Raw genomic sequence first — 16,578 nt, forward strand, 5'->3', positions numbered from 1 at the left:
CTATGTTATTGTTAATATTATTGAAGTGTCTTTCTGTTATTTTATTGTGAAATATTTGCTCGCTTTAAGGTCATACAATTTAATTTCCGCCTTTGTATTACATGCTTTTATTTTGAAAGGGTACCGGTAGAGACGCGGACTTCTTGTTATGAATCATTAACTTCACAACGGAAAACTTTTACTTTTTAGCGCCCCTCCGAAGAGCCTTTAGGGAAGGCTCTCTGCTCTGGTTTCGCCTTCTTTGGTACTTTTCCCTCCGTGTTTCAGCAGCATTGCTGCTGCACTTCAACTCGACTCCATTGTTGAAGTTTTCAAGGCAGGTGATGACAGGTGATGACAGGCGGCGTGTGCCACGTTGGGTCAAACCATCGGTATGGGGGAGACTATTTTTAGGATAATTAAAATTGAAAAGCCTACTGAATATAAAATTTAGTTCATGAACTTACACTTATATTTTATAGAACATTTGTTAAATAACAATTTTTCAAGGATTTTTGAATGGATGCTAATTTTAAATATATTAAAAAAAAATCTCAAGTACCCCCTGGAGTAGCTTCAAGTACCCCCAGGGGTACGCGTACCCCCATTTGAGAATCACTGGACTAGAGAGATAAAAAGGCAAGTGTCTGAAGTCATGAGATTGATCTTTAAAATACATATACTGTAACATGACAAATACATTTACGTTGAACAGTCTGACAGGTGAAATCAGCTGCATCATTGCACAGGTATGGATTCACATTATAAAATCTATCAGAGGGAAATGTGTGAGTTACCTTCATTGCAGAAGCGGCCCCTGTACTCGGTTTTGGAGCAGTCGCAGATGGGATCTCCATCCACCACTGAGCATGTACCACCATTCTCACATGGGTTCACAGTGCACCATCCTTCTGACTCCAGAGGCACCTTGAGGCTTCCCAGAAACAGGGGCTGCGAGATTCCATATTTGAGGTCTGTAATTGTGCCCTGGAAGGGCTGCATGTTTCGCGCTGTGGGCAGAGTGAGTGCACCATTGCGGATATCCTGAGGCACTCCACCCAGGAACAGGTCGCTGACTATTTTCATGAACTGTCGCTGTGGCCGCACCTCATCAGCTGTGGCCTGGCCATCCAGTACCAGCACTGTACGCAGGTTATACCTGCTCAGAGTGGCAAAATGCCAGCTGCCGTCGTCCACCCGTCTGTCTGACACAACTGTGGTCTCGGCACAGTCGATGCTGAAGCGCAGCTGCAGCTGGCCCTCCACCACCGACAGCTGCAGAAAGTCACAGTAGCCGCCGTCATCGAAATACAGCATCAGTGCCTCTGAGGCCTCTGTCTTGAATTGGAAGCTAAGGTCACCGCGGGTGCTGGCGTCCCAGCGAAGGTAGCGTGCCCACTGACCGGGAGTGCCTAAAAATTCCAGTCCAAGACATGTGCTGAGGAACATTTGCAGCCTGATAGAAAAACCTACAAGATCCATAGCTGCGAAGAATCTATTCATCCAAAAAGGTATCTGAGAGGATTTCAATCAGATTGAAACCTTAGGGTAGCTAGACTGAGTAACAGGGATCCTAAGCTTTATAACAGTATGTGCACTATATGTATATATATATATATATATATATATATATTTATATATATATATATATATATATATATAAAGGGAAAAGGGCAGTAGCAGGAGAACAGTCGTTGAAGTTAACAGTCGTAAGGTCAGTTACATCTGTGAATTGTCCAGTAGTTGCAGGGTGGTTGTGTGAAGGAATTGTTGTTTTCCTCTGTAGGGTAAATGAAAGGAGTGGGAGAGGGGAGGAGGTGGTGATATTTTAATATTTTTTTACTCTTCAAAAGAGATGTTATCAACACTCATGGTGTAAGGTCTGATGGGAAAGACCTCTCTGTCTATCAGCGCGAGTAGAATTTCCTCCTTCATGTTGTCTGCTGGGAAATTGAGCTCACAATGGATCCGCTGGCCTCTCTCAATTCCATCACTGTCAAAAAAAGAGGGACAGAGAGTTACAATGACTTCATCACCATCCATTCCATTGATAATATGAATATTAATAACAGTAATAATAATAGAGAACACATCCCTGATACTTTTTTGCATCTAAACCCCATGATGGTAGTATGTGCACAATCCAAACAAAAAGTCACATGTGTGTACATGGGATTTAATGTACTATGCTAATTAAAAATATATTATAATAATAATAAATAAGAACCCTTATGTATATTATACAATTTCAATTTTAATGCCACTTCACAATTTGTAGTCTACAACATTTGTTCATTTATTTTGTATCATTTTGCTAACACAAAAAACGGTGAATTGATTTAGACCAAACAACGTGAGCAGCTATAGATTTATCACCATGTGAAATACAAAGATGCCCTCGGACTTAATTTTTATTGTTGGTAATAATAACCTGATACACATTGTATCAGGTCAAGGTGGTGCTAGCTTGAACTACTGAGAAAATGCAGTGCAATTCAAACAAGTGAATTAACTTCTTTCAAATTAAAGTTGGTAATTGTGAGAATACACAATTGCCAAAAAAATGTTTGGGTTGATCCAACAATATTCATTTATGGAATGAATGGAATATTAAGTATCAAACAACTGTACCTCCATCAACCACACACAGTCAAGAATAAAACTGGTGGAGAAAGTGATGGCTATTATTTTTATTTGTTTATTGGACTTATAGCAGGGCAAACACATATTGTAATCAGGACATTCAATATCCCTCCGTGTAAAACGTAAACTCCCTGAGGACCCCAACTCCTAAAATCTTAAAAGTTCTAAGATCTCAGTGTCTTGTTGGACGGTACAAGTAGCCCATACATGCAGGACTCTGCTGTCAGGAAACCAATCTTAAAAATAGAATCAGTGCAGTGGACTGTTCACAGCTAACATGCAGTACATACTGTACTGTTGGCAGCCACCAATCCTAATTAAAAGTGTGTGTGATGGTGCTGCATTTTTCTCTACCCTCCACAAAGGTTGTTGAGTTATCGGTCATCTGCTGGGTAAATTAGTGTCATTATTGTCATGGCAGTGCATGACTATCAGTCAGCCAGGCAGACTGGCTTTATCTGATGACCAGCCGGGAGAGACGGCTCTCTCCTCAATCCTGGTGAATACTAAGAGGCATAGTAAAACCCCAGTAAATACTGATGCAATGTCAAGTTTTTATTTTGTTTACATTAAATCTACCTTGATATGATCATATGATGGGATATTGATATGATGGGGAAAACATTTTTTAAACGTTGTGTCCTGAAGTAATCTAAATGTATAATTTAAACAGTCAAAACACAACCCAAAAGGTTTGGCACCCATGCAACAATGCCAAAGTTTATTGATTTTTTTAGTGAAAAGAAGTAGATACAACTCATGTATCAAACACATTAACAATGATTGTTTCTTCAAATGTTCAGATATCAAATTTAAAGAGATATAACAGTCGCACGTCTCTTTGGTTCTGATCTATGTCTACATTTAACTCTGCTATTGCAAAGTGTAAACACTTAATCGTTCAACCTGCATCTCAATCAGTGTTTCAAAAAAACACCTGATGAATATTATACAAATGTTAGTTATAGCTGCTTTAAGATACTAGGTTCAGGCAGCTCTACTTTTTCAATTAAACAATTGTGTATCTTTTGATATTTTATCTAATCTCTTGTTTTGTGTTGCTTTCTTTATTGAATTTTTAAAATCATCTGATATCGTTGAAGATAAAAACCCTACTCTAACTGCAGTGTTAGAGTAGGCTAAATAGAGACCTCATGGTTTAATCCTCACCTGACAAAATCACTGTTTATGCAGATGATTAAATCCGCCTTTCAGGATTTACAATTATTTCCTCTCAATCATATCATTGTTTTACATTTAGATACCAAAGAATGTAAAATCAATCCAGTTTTTCTGCATAGAGTCAATGGCTGTCTTAAAATTACTGTTCAGTTGACTTTAATATCTGCACTTGTTCACAGATATATTCCATACTGTTCCACTGCCCTATCATTCATTCAGCAGTTAAACCCTGCTTATCATTACACTAGCATGTGATTTCATTACAGCATTACACTTTATCACAAATGAAAAAGTTCAAACTCATCATTGCTCACTTTGTATCACAAAGTTGGATAGACTTCCCTACTGAGAAGAAGGAATTATCTATAAAAATTTACAATTCAAACTTCCATCTTTTCTTTGAACTGCAAACAGCCCTCAAGCTGGGTATTTTTGTTCTCTATTACCAATTTATATGAAGCTTATAGAAAACTTTGTCATCTGGTATTTATTTATGAGGCTAGCAATTGTTCTTATTCATGGTATTTTATCAGCTGCTTGTATGGTTGTCTCATTCTAATCTTTCTTTCTTTTAAAATGTCAATCTCAAAGAGAACTACTGATCAAACAGTACATACTGTTTTAAAACAATATCTTCTTCAAGTTGAATGCAACTATACAGTGTACAGTTTGGTCCGCATGGTCCTTCAGGAAAATGCATACGTCTAAGAGCTGAGCAGCCAAGACTAATTGGAGCAGAGAGACATCAGAAATGGATCAAGATCTATGCTACACTAGTTGCAGAAACCCTCGAAAACCCTGAAAACAATCGGTGAATATAATTGGAACGTCTTTGAAAACTGAAATTACTCTAGCTCCCCTCTCATTCACCTATTCATTCTACAAACGTCTTTATGTATGTGGTACTTGTATATATATATATCACACTTGCCTTGCGTATTGTAATTAGCCCAGTGAAGTGTAGGACACTCAATTCAGAGGGAAATAATGAAGGAAAGGTCCTCATGATGGAGAAAGAAGAAAACAAGAGCCTTACTGGGTGCTGTTTAACACTGGTGAACAATGTGGCCCTGCATTATGCAAGAGCATTTAGTATGGATGTAGATAAAAACAGAATGAGAGACAATTAATTACCAGGGGATCACAATGTTGGTCTGATACTGTTCCTTGACAAAAAGGCAATACATCCAAGTACCTCCATTGATTAAGACTGGTACTGAAGTGTGTGATCAATGGAAAGTGTTGTATCCTAGACATCAAGACAGGTGTGCCCTCTGCAAGCACCTGATATTCAAGACCTCAAGATAGTAGGGTTCTTCATTGTCTCATGCACTAGCCTCAAATAAAAAATTAAAAACCGTTCCTCCTATACCATGAGTTTTACATAAATAAAAGAGAATACAACTACAGGAAGAGTTAAACAATATCTCTGTTCAGTGGAAGATACGGAATACACACCCAATGCAACATGGTTCACTAGGTAAGAGTTTGTCCTTGTGTTGTCAATAGAGTTTGTACTGTATAATTTCCTTGTGACATCATGGGGGGAATTGCAGCATGTGTTGTTGCAGTTCTGGTCGTAGGAGAGGCCACCTTGAGCATTCTCTCCTCAACAGATTTACCCTTGACAGAGGTACTTAGGTACATTAGAAATTCTAATTAGCATCTTTAAACAGAAATAATGTTAGCCCACTATCAATGAGACAATCATCGTTTTTAATCTCATGACGCGTTAAGGACACAGGACTTGCAACAGGGTATAATCATCCTGACCTGTAACACAGTGGCACTGCATGGAAACAGAGCCGACAGGCACCAACCCTAACCAACTCATCTCGCAACCAAAGCTGAGTGAGGCCACAATGCCTTTGCTAAAGTGTTGTATAACGAAAAACCACGTGAGAGATTTACCTACACCTCCTCATAGCATCATTAGACCACATGTGAAAGACAGCTTTAAGTTATATTTCAAGGTGATGTTTATGCAAGTTTAAGTTTTGAGCTACAATTTTTCTGTTACAGCAAAACTCTCCAGGTGTTGTTGGCTCCATCTCATCATTGAGGGGAACTATGCTTCAGTTTGATACAGGTAGGTAGTGCGTCTTGAACGATGAAGTGATGAACCTTTATACTGCAAAAGTCGGGATGACTGTTGTTAGCAATTCACTGATTGAAGAAGACTTTGAAATTGAATGTAGAATTAAGTCAAAAGTTGTGCTCTCTGGACAATATTAAAACAAGGAACATTTTTGTCTTTTTCAATCATATCAGACTCCAAACCCACTTAATACCTTTCTTAACCAATGACCAAGCACATTGGATAAAGATGGATTTAATCATCACATAAAATCTGTTGTGCCCTTTATGTTTGAAACAAAAAAGAAAAGCCCATGTTACATGTGAAACACTTCACATGTTACAGGGACATACAGTTTTCAGATTGTACACGTCAAACCTAAATTTCATATAACCTGATTTTGTTTTACTATTACTAATAAACACTTGATTCCATCACAGTAAGACTGAGATGGTCACTAAGCATTAAGCAACACTGACATGAGGAGTTGACAACAATCAGATAAAACTTCAGCCATGCAAGTGCTTTAGATGAGTTTCAGCTAAATAAAATGAGTCTGTCACATGTTTCATCATCATCTGCACCCCGGAGCCTTATTAAAATATCTTTTAAATATGAATTGCCAATTTATTGCAATCAAAGAAACATTTATTTGATAATACTTTTTCTCAGCCCTACTGAGATGAAAATCAAACATTGTTACGTCAGTCCACATGCACTGGGTAATTTTGGAAATGTCATATTCCCACTATTATCCATTAATTGTCAACTTCTAATTATAATAAATTATACTAAATAAATTAAACCTGTATTTCTGTAGTGTGTTGCACTGACGTATAATTATCTTAAATCTATCCAGATTTATATATTAGAAATATATGTTGCTCTGCCAACCATGAGATTTATTTTTATTTATTCAGAGCTGTTATCAAACCTGAGCAGAGCCTCCCTCCCACCGCCTGAGGTTTGGATCTATACATGTGAAGATGCTTATCAAGCCTCTATAAAGGGAAATATATCAGCCAATAAGTGCTCTCCAGCTCTGACATCACATTTTCCTCCTCAATTGAATCATTTGGATTATATTGTAGGATTATCAGAATCAGTACAATTTATTACCATATGTTAAAACAATGTTTGCTTTTTATTCATTGTATGCCATTTATTACAGACTGACCATTAGCAGCAAGATTTTACCTGAAAAATGTTTAAAATCAGGCTTTAATTATAATTATAAACATAGCTGAATTCATTATTATTTCAAATAAATTATTGTTTTCTTTCAAACATGTTTATTTAAATTTTGGTTTTTCATAAATACTGTATTAATGTGCTTATTTAATGTGCATTAGAATAGTCAGGTGTGTTGAAAACTGTCTCAAGCCTCTGTCCTATTTAAATCATATAATTGGCCTTAATTGGAGTCAAAGTTGAGCTGTCTGTTCTCTCAACAAATTATTTTGACATTTACAAAATATACATAATTTTCCTTTTATGTTAAGAAGCAGTAGTTTCCCCCCCACATTATATATCTTAACTCGACCTCCTTCAGTTCTAATCTCTGCTGATATCAGATAAATCTGAGATGGTTGATACACACTCTTCATTTAAAGCATGTAAATACTGGACACTAGTGTTTGAAAGACTTGTTCAGGCATCACTTTCAGCTTGCCTCAGCGTGTGTGTGTGTCTGCGTGCACGTCTTTTGTAGACCATTGGGGGTTAAAAGGCTAAACGGCATGAATCATTGTTCTCAGTGAAAGGCGCCTTTGACAAACCCCACAGGGACGAGTCCACATACACACACTGACAAAAGGCAGTGGCACTCTAGATCCTATTAACAACCACGCGACCTGGGATGGAGAGTTTTTTGTGTGTGTGTGTGTGTGTGTGTGTAAATGCAAATAAAGCATCCCACTGGTAGGCCCTTTCGTGTTTAAATGGATTCCACTTGCCAGTAATTTCCCTGCAGGTGCCCTGAACTCTTTCTCTCTTTCTCTCACACACACGGACACATCCGGATGCAATGACAAAATGTCCTCCAGGCCTTCAAAATATGTCACTCTGGTTTACATCTTACAGTGGCCTCAAAGAGGTCTGCTATGCTGCAGCGGTCGACAAAAGGATTTGAGCAGGACATGCAGTCTGACAGGAGAGAAAAGATGAGTGAAAACAGAGAGAGGGAGAGGGGGAGAGACAGAGAAAGAAGGAGGGATGTTCCACCTCATTCACCCCCACTCATGCATCTCATGAAACAGCCCTGCCCCACGTTACTAGTCCTCTTCGCTCTTCATCACGTTGCAAACACACAATTCAAGCCCGCCACAAACGTCTGTGGGCACACACAGCAGCATTGAGCGACCATCTTAGGCCGATTTCCATCTTTTTGGTCTCATTACATTGATTTTAAGTAATAAACCGAGGGATGAGTGTCGAATGACAATCTCCATCATTGTACATTGTTCGTAATTTTGTATCACCTTGACAATATGTTGTGTATGGATGTGATAGAGGAAAGACAGTGGAAATGCTGTTGAGGCTAATTATGGATAAATGACCACCAACAAGATCCAAAGAAATATATATATATATAACAATTACTGTCATCAGAGAATCCTGTTCAGTGGCCCAATAAACCCTGAGATTATATAAAATATATGAGACTCTTAAAAAGAACATTACATAACATGTAGTCAGTCAGAATGACCACACCAAGTAAAATCATCAACTAAAATACATGTTAAAATTCTTCTATTTAGACTCTGCTGCAAAAAATGGGAAAATAAGACAATGCAAAATTAATAGCTGACTAAAATATCCTCAGTTTATCATCAGCCGTTTTTTAATCAAATGGATAAAGTGAACAGTCACCACATTTCAGGAAGAGATATCCCCCAGCTTCTTACACATGCCCTAAATTTCAAAAGACATGACGACATTGATCAGCAGGTCGACAGTGATACAATAGAAACTGATTTTTTCAATTAGAAATCAAGCATCTGATCCTTGAGTGATATCTAAATAAGTTAATTATGTATCGTTATCAACATTTTTTTATCTATCACTGTAGTGGTGACCAATGTATCTTAATGTGTTCTGCCTCTGCTGCTCATTTTACACGGACAGGGATAAAAAAAATCAGATCAGGAAAAGGATGGTACATGTCAAAAGGGAAGATGCGTGGAAGTGAGGGATGGAGGGTTGTGTGGTTGTGGGTGGGGAGGTGTTATTTTGGCTGTGTGGGGAGCGTGGGCACCGTGTTGTTATCCAGCTACTCTGCAGGCAGGACACGCCTTCTCTGGGCTCTGTGGTTCTGCTGCAGCACCCTTCACGGCATTACATCACCCAGTTAGAGAGCATCCCAGCACCCCACAAACGCCTGCATACACACACACACTCACACACACACACACATGCCTGCACCATACTGACATCTGCATATAAACCACACCATACATAAGAGACACATACCACAAAAATCGAATTATACACACCACACTGCACGCACATGCACAAAAAGACTGCAGACACAAAAAACTAACCAAACACCTGGACATACACTTCTACATCAGCTGCACACACCTCTACACACACACAGACACACTCTATTGTTACACACACTCACAAATCACTACACACTCCACCAGTGAACACACCCACAAATACCTCGCCTTTTTCCTCACAACCACCAGCGGTTTATATAACATCACACTGCCACTCACTTTTTTTTCTCTTTCATCAGACAATCGTTTTTCATGCGATTTGTTTTATTTTTCATCGTCTTTGCGTCTTACAATTCTCCGTTTGGCCCATCAGCAGAAATTTGAAAGATATAATGCTATGCATTTTTAGAGCAATAATAAGCGTTTCAATGTCGTTTAAATGTTTTATATTTTCATATGTATTAAAATAAAAGGAATTAATCAAATCGGTATAGGTGGTAGTTTTGGGTAAGATACAGACATGTATGGCCTAGCAAATGCACATATTACATCTTTCGAAAAGAAGGACATTAAAAAGAGAACGTGGGAGTGTTTTCTAAAAGAAAGGAGCATTCTCCAAAAATCCTGCGTAATATTTGACGCTCCCCGCCCAGAGGGATTAGTGTTACCTTGAGAGCCCTTGGCTTTTTGCGCCTGATTTGTCAGCGCAGTTAATCGGCTGCCAACCAGGAGAAAAAAAAGGGAACAGCCAAATTACCCAAAACAGCCCCCATCTTAAAAATAAAAGGGGGAGAGAGTGAGGGTCGAGGGAGGAGGCAAATTAAATATGGTGGTTTCACATTTTTGAGAAAACGAGCACCGTACATGTTAGCACGATACGCTCAGAAATGAATTAGATATAAAATAGCTTCGTCTGTATTTATATCTTAGTCTATATGATCTATAATCATATGTTTATCATATTTCATAGAAAGAAATGTATTGGTTTTCTATCACAGCAATGCATCAAAAAGAATGTTTTTGTTTTAAGTCTACATTAATATGGTTTGGATAATATAACAAAAAGACACATGAGCCATCAAATTAAACCGTCTCTGTTGGAATATCTTCGTTTTACAGAAGCAGGTGATCGAGCATCTTTGGGCCCTGTGTAGGAGGGAGACGAAGACGAAGAAGAAGAAGACGCATTCTCTGGCTGGGTCACACCCATTCTGAATCCACTTTTCTTTTTTCTTCTTTTTGGATTAGGAGCCTGATTAGGAATTCCCTCTGCATAAACGCACATAAACGCACGAGAACCATCTAATCCTATTAACTCTTCACATCAAAATGTGCTGCAGCGATTAATAAAAATCGAATTGTCATCCTCTCGCCGTGAATTTGCATCAGCTAAGAGTGGAGGTGCTCAACATCTCTGTGGATGGGAAGAGAAAAGGCGTAGCCGAGGCGCAGAGAGCACCGAGGCCCGGACGTGTCACTGCTTATTTTGCGGCAAAGTATAGTGGATGATTCTATGGCGCAACGTACGAGGCCTCTGATTCTCCTGCAATGACAATAATGATGTATTAATGGGCATGCTGCATTCGACGCAATGCAAATGGGAAATTGTTAAAAAAAAATTGCATTGCGCTGATTTCAATGAGATCTCTATCGGAGGCTGGTGCACACAGCAGGCCACACTGAGGCTGTTCAGGTGTGGGCGAAAAAAAAAAAAAAGTTGAGCGGCTGAAACGTGCAGCACGAGAAGCCAGATTGCTGAGAGCAGAGCATCGAACCTCCCTGAGGACGCCATTTGATCCTCCAGGGAACCGAAAATATCCAAATCATTATTTTTATTTTTTTTAATTTATTAAATAGAAAGAATAATAAAAATCGTATAATAATTATATCGTCCGGTTTACAAAAAATATCTCAGGCTGGTTACATTTATTTCGATACTTACGGCGAATTTGAACATAAAATCAATGTTTAGACGTCTTAATTTAAAAGACATTCGTTTGACGAACGTGGTAAATGTATGAAAACTGCAGGAGCACGTTTTGGTTCATATCTATGCAAACGGAGAGGAAGAGGGATAATGGAGGAATGTGGTGGTTGTAGCGCGGCGCGCAGCCTCCGCTCGTACCCGCGGTCCATCTCCGTGAACACAGAAGGTCATGTATCAGACTGCATGTCATAAGTACTGAAGGATCACGTTACACATCAATTACACCATCTATATTTAAAGAGGGCATTAGCCGTGCGCACCGGGCGGACGAGTGAAACGTGCGCGCCGTTTCAAAGTGCATTTGTTTGGCTTTTTAAAATGAGGCTGCAGACGAGAACAATGCGCGGACACTGGACACCTGGCGTTCACCTTATCTATTATTCATCCACCTAAAAACAAGGTGGAGGAAGTCCGGCAGGTCGCTGCTTCACTCACTCCCCTCATTTCTTGGCTGGTGCTTTATATTTCACACAAAGGAGGCTTCAAACGCTGCATGGGTGCATTTGCAAAAAATATGATAAACAAATAATAAAATGAATGATTCAAAAAGGCCTTTAAATTAAAACACTATGACAATGAAAGCCATCGCCTCAGGACAGCGGAGAGGTCGTGTGTAATGCTACACACGCCTGTCAGGATGACTCTCCTGCACAGGGAGACTTCAGAGGCCAACATGGCAGAAATGCTCCTCCTCACTCCTCTCTTCCTTCAAGGAGACTCGGACCTGCATCCATTCGTTCCTGATCCTCTCAAACTGGGAGGCAAAAAAAAAGTCCGGACAAAGTGGCAAGTTCCGCGACACCTGCACACCGGGAGCGGACAAGTCGAGCCCCTTCGTGCCGCATATTTCCCTCTAGAAGCTGCTTATGTATTGATATTTTTATTATCATTGTTATCATTATTATTATTTTTATTTGCCCCGTCACATTAGACAGTGAGGCTTTCTCTACGCGCACAACCGACGTGAACAGGTTGGAGTGAGATAAGACGACGCTACTGACCTTACCTCCACAGACCACCGAGAGTATCCAAGTGCTAAAATCCAGCAGTAAACTCCACAGAGGCGTAGTTTGGTAAAATCCAGGCTGGTGTGTTTGAGATGCTCACGGTGCTGGAGCGGCGGCGGCGGAGGAGGAGGAGGAGGGGGAGGAGGAGGAGGTAGAGGGGGACCAGGCGGTACCGGGCTGGGTTTATTGTGCGCACAGGTGCGTCGACCACGGTGCATCATACGCTCAAAAGCTACCGTCAGCTCCGTGCGACTTGCAGAGGAGGCAAGCGAGAGGCGCACGCGCGCGCACACGCACATACAAATACATGCACACGCACGCGCGCTACTAGGGTCCGCCCTCTACTAAGCACCAGCGTACGCCATTTAAAGGCGCACAGGCGCTCGTGAGCGGGGCCGACAGACGCACGACTGCACTCACACGCATATGGCTCTATATGTATGCTTCAGATACCTCCAGGCTCTCATTAAATACAAGGAGCGTCCACGATTGGTCGGTGGGTTTGACAGTTGAGCACTTGAGTTTATCACTGAGGCTCAGTTACAGAGTAGAGAGTTTGCAGGCTTCACTCAGTGAAATCCACATGTGACACTGGCAGCAGATGAAGGGCTGTAGTCTGCTGCATGTCATGGATGACAAAACCATTCAGTTACTCCCATGTACAGCCTGAACACTAACCACCAATATACTATTAGAGCAAGTTAGACGAGATGAACTTTGAGAAGCTCACGAAGATGCCTTGATATGACAAATTGTAATAAGAGAAGGACAACAATGGACTGTATTAAACAACAGCTACGTCAAGTTTTGTACAATTCTAGACACTGGAGGTGTCTAGCAGCTTATCTTTATATTCAGAGAATCATGACCCAGTCATATCGTTATGTAAAGAAAGGACGACAACGTTTTTTATTTGGCAAGCAAGTCTCTCTCTCCTCTCTCTGTGTATTGTGATTTGGTGCTATACAAATAAAATTGAATTGAATTGAAAAATATGATCTCATTGATGTGACAGGAAGTCACTAACTTCAGCTTTAATAAATTGTATCTCTTTAACACCAAAATTAGCAGGTATATGCAGACTTTTTAAGCAATTTTTCCAGCACGTTTGGTTTCAGTTAGCTAGTTTATGATATAAAAACATAGGTGTAAGGTCATAATTGAAAGCTGCGACTGGCTCACAATTAGTTGAACTCATGTATAGGAGGACCTTTGATATCATGACCTTATCTCCTGTTCACCACTGGATACATTTTGGGGGCAAATTACGTTAAAAACACAAAATGGCGGTACGCAGCACAACGGTGGTATTTTGGCTCAATTTGTGCTCAACAGGAGATGTGTCTGGCATCGTTATATATGCTACAGTCTATGGTAAAACAAAATGCCAGAGGTTGGGTAAGCTCACTCCTTTTTTCTTTAAACTTGTGGAGTTCATATCGAAGTTTCTGTATCCTTTACTTTCCACATTTGCAGTCGTGATCCCTGGAAACAGACGTTGTTCCTGTTAAAGGTTTGGTGAAGTTTGATAAACTAAAATATCTTGATTACAGCTGGGGATAAACATTTATCCAAGAAGCCATTAAATACACAGTGTCTATAAAGGAAGCATAGCTGAAGGAGTACATTAGCAGTGCCGCAGCAGATTCACTCTTCCATGTGTAGCGACACTGGATGTGTGCAGATGCTTTGGGCCACATCTGATCTGTCAGAAGTGTGCAAGGTAGACGCCAGTGTCTGCAGAAGATTGGATGTGACTAGTGCTCAGTCAGACACTTTGTATGGCCAGTGATTTACCTGCTCTGTATAAGAACTTTGGCAGTACAGACAGCAGTTTAAAATGATCATGTGTTGCTCTAAATTGATTCAGAACAGTAGATTACATGCATTTCTGAACAGCTGTTGACAGATGAAAACCTATTCTATTAAGTTGGTTGTAAAGATGTTAAATAAAAAGCAACAATATCCCTGCAAAAGATAATATTCTTGTTAACAGGGCTGAATCACCCCTACATGAACCAAACTAGTCAAAGTACATGTTACATTTTCCAAAGTAAAAGTTATTATCTCACTGGAAAGTGGTAATTTTCTGATATATTAATTATAAGTGATCGTAAAATTAGTTATTTGGTGCAATCAAAATTGTATAAGAAGTCATGATTGACAGCTGAGACTGACTTGCGATTTGATCTAGCTCACGTCTCCGCCGGGCCTTCATAAGGTGATACCAGTCAACGATCACTACTTCAAAGACTCTAGTTCCAAATTAGCACCACAAGGTGGCAGCTCCCGTATCTCTGGATATTTTGGCTTCATTTTTGTACAGTGGAGGCATGTCATCCATCTTTATATGCAGTCTATGGATTTAACAGATGAACTGCACATTTGTTTTAGCTTCTTTCTTCATCTACTTTACCTCCACCTTCACAGGAGATTTCATTTCAATGGCACACCTGTTGTCATCAGGTGTCCAGTTACTGAGATATCTTATTCTGTCGGGAGAACACATGCTGTGCAGTGTGTTGTCTTGAAACCAAGGCAGTATTACACCTTGAGGTGTGCACTATACTCTGCATTTCTAATTTATAGTGTGTTTCCACATGTACTTTCTTTCTTGAAAATGTAAGGGTCATTTCACTACTGTTGAACACATCTATGAGGTGCTTTCAACAAACTGCTGACAATGATAGTTTTACTGACCACAACATATCCACATTTCCACAGAAACTTTGTGTGACCATGAGCAGGAAGTAGCATTGATATTATGTTTTTTGCATTTAACTAGGGCCACAATATTCCTCAAAAGTATACTATAAGATCATGAAATAAATAAAATAAAATGTACAAAGTTCTGCACCTGTACAATACAGTTAGGCGCACGTGTGTTTGAAACAACGTTGCTTGTTTGTCTGTACTGTGATATTAGGGTGGTGACAAACAATTCTAAATGGATTGTTGGATTATTCTCTTGTTTGTGCACAAACCTTGTCATTGCTTGTCACATACCTTTATAAGATCGCTATATTGCCATTGGACAAGAGGGTTCTCTTCAAGAGTTTCACTAAAAAGGTACAAATTAGACTTCTTCAGCTGCTGCATTCTGGATGAGCTGCAGAGGTTGGATAGCACTAGCCGGCAGACCTGCCACGAGGGAGTTCCAGTAGTCTAGGCGTGAGATGACCAGAGCCTGGACCAGAACCTGCGTTGCCTTCTGAGTGAGAAGGGGACATATTCTCCTGATGTTGTGCAGCATGTATCTACAGGAACGTGTTGTTGCGGTAATGTTGGCAGTAAGGGAGAGTTGACTGTCATGTTCCATCTACCACCAGAGACCACCTTTGAACAGTTGTCACAACCCACACCTGTTGGCAGTAAAATCCCTTGCACCTCTGCTAACCTTTGTTCCATTTCAGATTATTCACTTGACTGCTACAATTTTATTAGAAATGGAAGTTTTTGATGATATACCGTTTTTTATTAATTTACACAACAAATTACTGATCTTATCACAAAAGAAAGTGAAAAATACAATAAGATGCATTCCATTAAAATGTGTTAAATACTGTCTTTTCTACACATCCTGTATCTCAGACACATGCACACATCTCTCCATCTCATCCACATATATCTCATAGCTTGTGTGATTAACTCATTATTTGCTCTGTCACCATGAGTATACTGCAGCATTCCAGTGAGCGATGTTTCCTGTTAGCTTGCCAGCTGATACACCTGCTAATAAGCTTGTTGTGGCACTTCCTCTCTGCCTTGACCCATTTATCTCTCCTCAAAAACCCTCCAGATTTCTCACACTCTTTTCCCTGGATAATTGTTTTAAGCTTTGGCATGTAATCCTGTCTGCTTCCAAGATTGCCTTCTGTTTACCATACTTACATAGTGTTTTTTAGTTTTATAAAAGTAACTTTAATTTATTCATTTGTATTTCATTCTTCATCTGAAGGTTTTGAAGGCGAATGCCAATGTTTAAACTCTGTGAGCACTAAAGTTGGTGGATTTGGCCGAAAATCTGTTCCAATAAACCGGGTTACTTCCCTCAGCTGGTGGAACTGGATGGGAACAGCAAATAAATGATATGTTGTCAAATTGATGTTTTCTTTCATTGTCTTTGGAATGTAATACATACAGCAACCTAGACCTATGCCTAGTACAGTCTTGGCAGAGGGATAATTTGATATGTGGTTTTTAAAGTCTACTTGTCCTTTAACTCTACCAATGGCTTTGGCAGCGCAAAACACTACCTTA

General features: G+C 39.7%; 2 protein-coding genes across 3 annotated transcripts in view; both read right to left on the reverse strand.

Moving 5' to 3' along the window:
- Positions 1-1,538, reverse strand: part of LOC133962121 (neurexin-3a-like) — a 45,633-nt gene extending 44,095 nt beyond the window's left edge. The window contains exon 1 of the mRNA XM_062397578.1: positions 777-1,538. Within this exon, the coding sequence (XP_062253562.1) occupies positions 777-1,482 (706 nt within the window). The 5' untranslated portion in view covers positions 1,483-1,538. The remainder of the gene's footprint in view (positions 1-776) is intronic.
- Positions 1,539-1,685: 147 nt separating this feature from the next.
- On the reverse strand, positions 1,686-12,548 carry LOC133961489 (uncharacterized proline-rich protein-like). Of its 2 annotated transcripts, none has more exons than XM_062396613.1 (2): positions 12,318-12,548; positions 1,686-1,972 (listed from the first exon to the last, which is right to left on the reverse strand). In XM_062396613.1, the coding sequence occupies exons 1-2, from the start codon at positions 12,537-12,539 to the stop codon at positions 1,970-1,972; spliced, it is 225 nt and encodes a 74-aa protein (XP_062252597.1). In that variant the 5' UTR covers positions 12,540-12,548; the 3' UTR covers positions 1,686-1,969. The 2 variants fall into 2 exon arrangements, with proteins under 2 accessions (XP_062252597.1, XP_062252596.1); XM_062396612.1 differs by having other exon boundaries at positions 12,313-12,548.
- Positions 12,549-16,578: the final 4,030 nt, after the last annotated feature.

Source organism: Platichthys flesus, chromosome 10 (assembly GCF_949316205.1).
Source record: "Platichthys flesus chromosome 10, fPlaFle2.1, whole genome shotgun sequence".
In the NCBI taxonomy this organism is placed as follows: Eukaryota; Metazoa; Chordata; class Actinopteri; order Pleuronectiformes; family Pleuronectidae; genus Platichthys; species Platichthys flesus.

What these genes read in the sequence shown, in the direction of transcription:
- LOC133961489 (XM_062396612.1), bottom strand. Translation starts at nt 12,539, where the DNA reads ATGATGCACCGTGGTCGACGCACCTGTGCGCACAATAAACCCAGCCCG. An exon ending in CGGTGGTCTGTGGAGGTAAG is followed by an intron (nt 1,973 to 12,312) that starts GTCAGTAGCGTC and finishes TTTTTTTGACAG; the next exon opens with TGATGGAATTGAGAGAGGCC.